Here is a 3098-nt window from a genome sequence, read left to right on the forward strand (position 1 = left end):
ATTTGTTTTCTTTGGGGATGACACCAAATGGTGTCAGCTGTGGGCGTTGGCTGTTTTAACTGTGGATACATTTGGATTACTCTAATGTGGCCAAAGACCCCCAGCCACCACGCTCTCAGGTTGTGTCTTTTCCTGTTTAACATCAGGAACCCATTACACCTTCACTGTCCCACCCTGAGGATGACAACTAGGAGCCATCCGTCAACCACAGTCAGTGTCTGTGGAAGGAATCCATGAGCCAGTCCTCAACCCTGTCCCTCCCTAACTTTCTCTCAATCCATTAATCTGGAGAGAGGAAATAATCCCAATAAGAGTAAGGGATGGAGACTGAGGGTTCTGATTGGATGTTAGCTTTTGAGAAGTTGTATAAAAACCTCAGGCACCAGAGGAGAGATTCATAGTCCTCCAGCTCTGCAGTCAGTGCCGTGGTTCTCCACCAGGTCTGAGATCTGAGCCCCAGCAAACCCAGTCACAGCAGATGTTTCAGAAGGATTCCTTTCTGAGCACCTTGAAGATGAACATCCAGACCCCACCCACACTCCTGCAGCTGGCAGGAGAGAGCCTGCTGAGGGACCAGGCCTCGGCCATCACAGCTCTGGAGTACCTGCCGGCTGCTCTCTTCCCACCGCTGTTCATTCAGGCCTACCGCAGGAAAATCTGGGAGCCCCTGAAGGCGATGGTGCATGCCTGGCCCTTCACTATCCTCCCTCTGGGCTGCCTGTCACATCTGTCCCTGGATGAGGTCTTAAAAGCCGTGTTGGATGGGCTTGACGTTCTGTTTGCCCAGGAGGTTCGGCCCAGGAGCTGGAAACTGCGGGTGCTGGATTTAAGGAAAACAGGTGACAACTTCTGGAGGATGTGGTGTGGAGACAGCGCCCAGAATTGCTCACTGACAGGACCAGTGGCTGTGCACAGCTCCAGCCCCAACATGGAGCACCCCTTGGCTCCCTTGGAGGTGTTCCTAGACCTTAACTTCAACGAAAGGGACGGGGATGAGTTTCTCATGTACATCCTCCAATGGGCCCAGCAGAGGGAAAAGTTGGTACACCTGTGCTGCAAGACCCTGAGGCTTTCTGAGGTGCCCTCCCAGAGTGTCAGAAAGGTCCTGGATAGGGTGCAGCTGGACTGCATCCAGGAGGTGGAAGTGAAATGCACCTGGGACCTACGCACCCTGGGGACATTAGCTCTTTACCTGGGCCAGATGAGTAACCTGCAGAGACTCTCTCTCTCCTACATTCACATGTTGACAGAGGAGGAGTGGGAAGAGGAAGAGGAGGAGGAAGAGGAGGAGGAAGAGGAGGAGGAAGAGGAGCAGGAGTGGGAGGACCAGGAGTGGGAAGAGGAAGAGGATTGGGACAGCCAACAGCAGGAGGAGCAGAGATCCTTTTCCCAATTCCTGTCTCAGATGCGCAGGCTGAGGCACCTCCGGGACCTCAACATGGATTCTCCCTCCTTCCTCAGAGGCCGTCTGGACCAGATGCTCAGGTGCCTGCAGACCCCCTTGGACAAACTCTCCATAACACATTGCCAGCGGCTGACGCATTCAGACCTGACACACCTGTTCCAGTGCCCAAACCTCAGGCAGCTGAAGTCCCTGGATCTATTTGGCCTCAGCCTCGAGGATTTTAGTCTTGAGCCTCTCCAAGCTCTGCTGGAGGCAGTGGCACCCAGCCTCCAGGACCTGCACCTGGATAACTGTGCGATAGTGGACTCCCAAGTCGAGGCCATCCTGCCTGTCCTGAGCCGCTGTCACCAGCTCAGAGACTTCACCATCTCTGATAACCCCCTCTCCATGGCCACCGTAAAGAAGCTGCTGTGCCACATAGCTGTGCTGCCCAGTTTGGAGAGCATACTCTACCCCATTCCCCTGGAGTGTTACAAGACCCAGGGGACTGTGGATACGGAGAGACTTGCTCTGTTTTGGGATGAGTTAGTGGGGATGCTGAAGGAGTTAGAACATCCCAACACCATCTGTCCTGGCACCAAGTACTGTCACTAATGTGGCAACAGTAAAATTTATGATGTGGAGTTTTTATGATGTGTAGCCATACTGTGCCCCTGTAATGACCCTGCTCAGTGGGAACACTCAGCAGAAACTTTGTTCTGGTCCCTTGGAAGCTGTAATATAGAATTGGGTGCCTTATGCAGGGGGCACCCACGTTCTAGATTCATGCTCCTGTGAATGGAGAAAGGAAGGGACCAAGCCCGGGTCCACGATCACAGGGGCAAATGCTGGGGAGTTCGTGGGACCTCAGTGACCAAGTGTCCTAGAATCAGAAACATGAATCTGAACTGGTTGGGGAGGGAAAGAGGTATTTGAGCTCTAGCTGCATTGGTAGTAGTTAATCCTGGGGTGGATGATTGTAAAGGAATGATCAGAAATAAAGACAATTTCAAAGGCCAAAAAAAAAAGATGCTTCCCCCCCAAAAAAAATGTATACACACTTTAACAGTTTGCCAGAAGCCGGTCCATCCTTGCTGCTTGACACAGTTGCAGGGAAGAAACATCTGCACAGCATATGTCTCATGAGACCTGGCATATATGGCATACCGTTCTTAATATGTTTGCTTCCCTTCTTGGCGCTATGTGTTTTAACCAAGGTCACCTCTCTGGAAAGGTTGTTTCCCCAGGTAGGGATTTTTCCCTGAAGTTAGGGAGGGAATAAATCCCTTAACTAAGTGCCTGGTGGATAGGTAATCACTTTAACTATGAACAATCACGCGTAAGCTACATAATCTTTACTCCCTGGAATGGAGATAAGAAATGCCCTAACCTTTGGAATAGAAATTGACAGGATTAAAATCAACTGGTATAAATACAGATGTAACAAGACAATAGAAGACAGAACCCGGCGACCGAACATGGCTGGAGAATCAGGAGAACCTAGCGAGAGAACATGGCTACAGAACCTAGCTGGAGATCCTGGACAGAACTTGGCTGGAGAACCTAGACAGAACTTGGCTGGAGATCCTGGATGGAGAACCTCACTATGCAGATCACCTGAATGCTGCCTCCGTGTCATTCATTCTTCACTGACTCCATCCCCACCTTTGGGGACCCCTGGAACTGCTGGGGCTGGACCCCAGCAACAGTTGAT

General features: G+C 51.4%; 1 protein-coding gene across 1 annotated transcript; it reads left to right on the plus strand.

Moving 5' to 3' along the window:
• The first annotated feature begins 514 nt into the window (after positions 1-514).
• LOC139015803 (PRAME family member 15-like) lies at positions 515-1999 on the plus strand. Its single transcript, XM_070423501.1, has one exon. The coding sequence runs from the start codon at positions 515-517 to the stop codon at positions 1997-1999; it is 1485 nt and encodes a 494-aa protein (XP_070279602.1).
• The last annotated feature ends 1099 nt before the right edge of the window (positions 2000-3098 follow it).

Source organism: Myotis yumanensis, unplaced genomic scaffold (assembly GCF_028538775.1).
Source record: "Myotis yumanensis isolate MYYU_CA2020_CCGP unplaced genomic scaffold, mMyoYum1.0.hap1 SCAF_8, whole genome shotgun sequence".
NCBI classification, from domain to species: Eukaryota; Metazoa; Chordata; class Mammalia; order Chiroptera; family Vespertilionidae; genus Myotis; species Myotis yumanensis.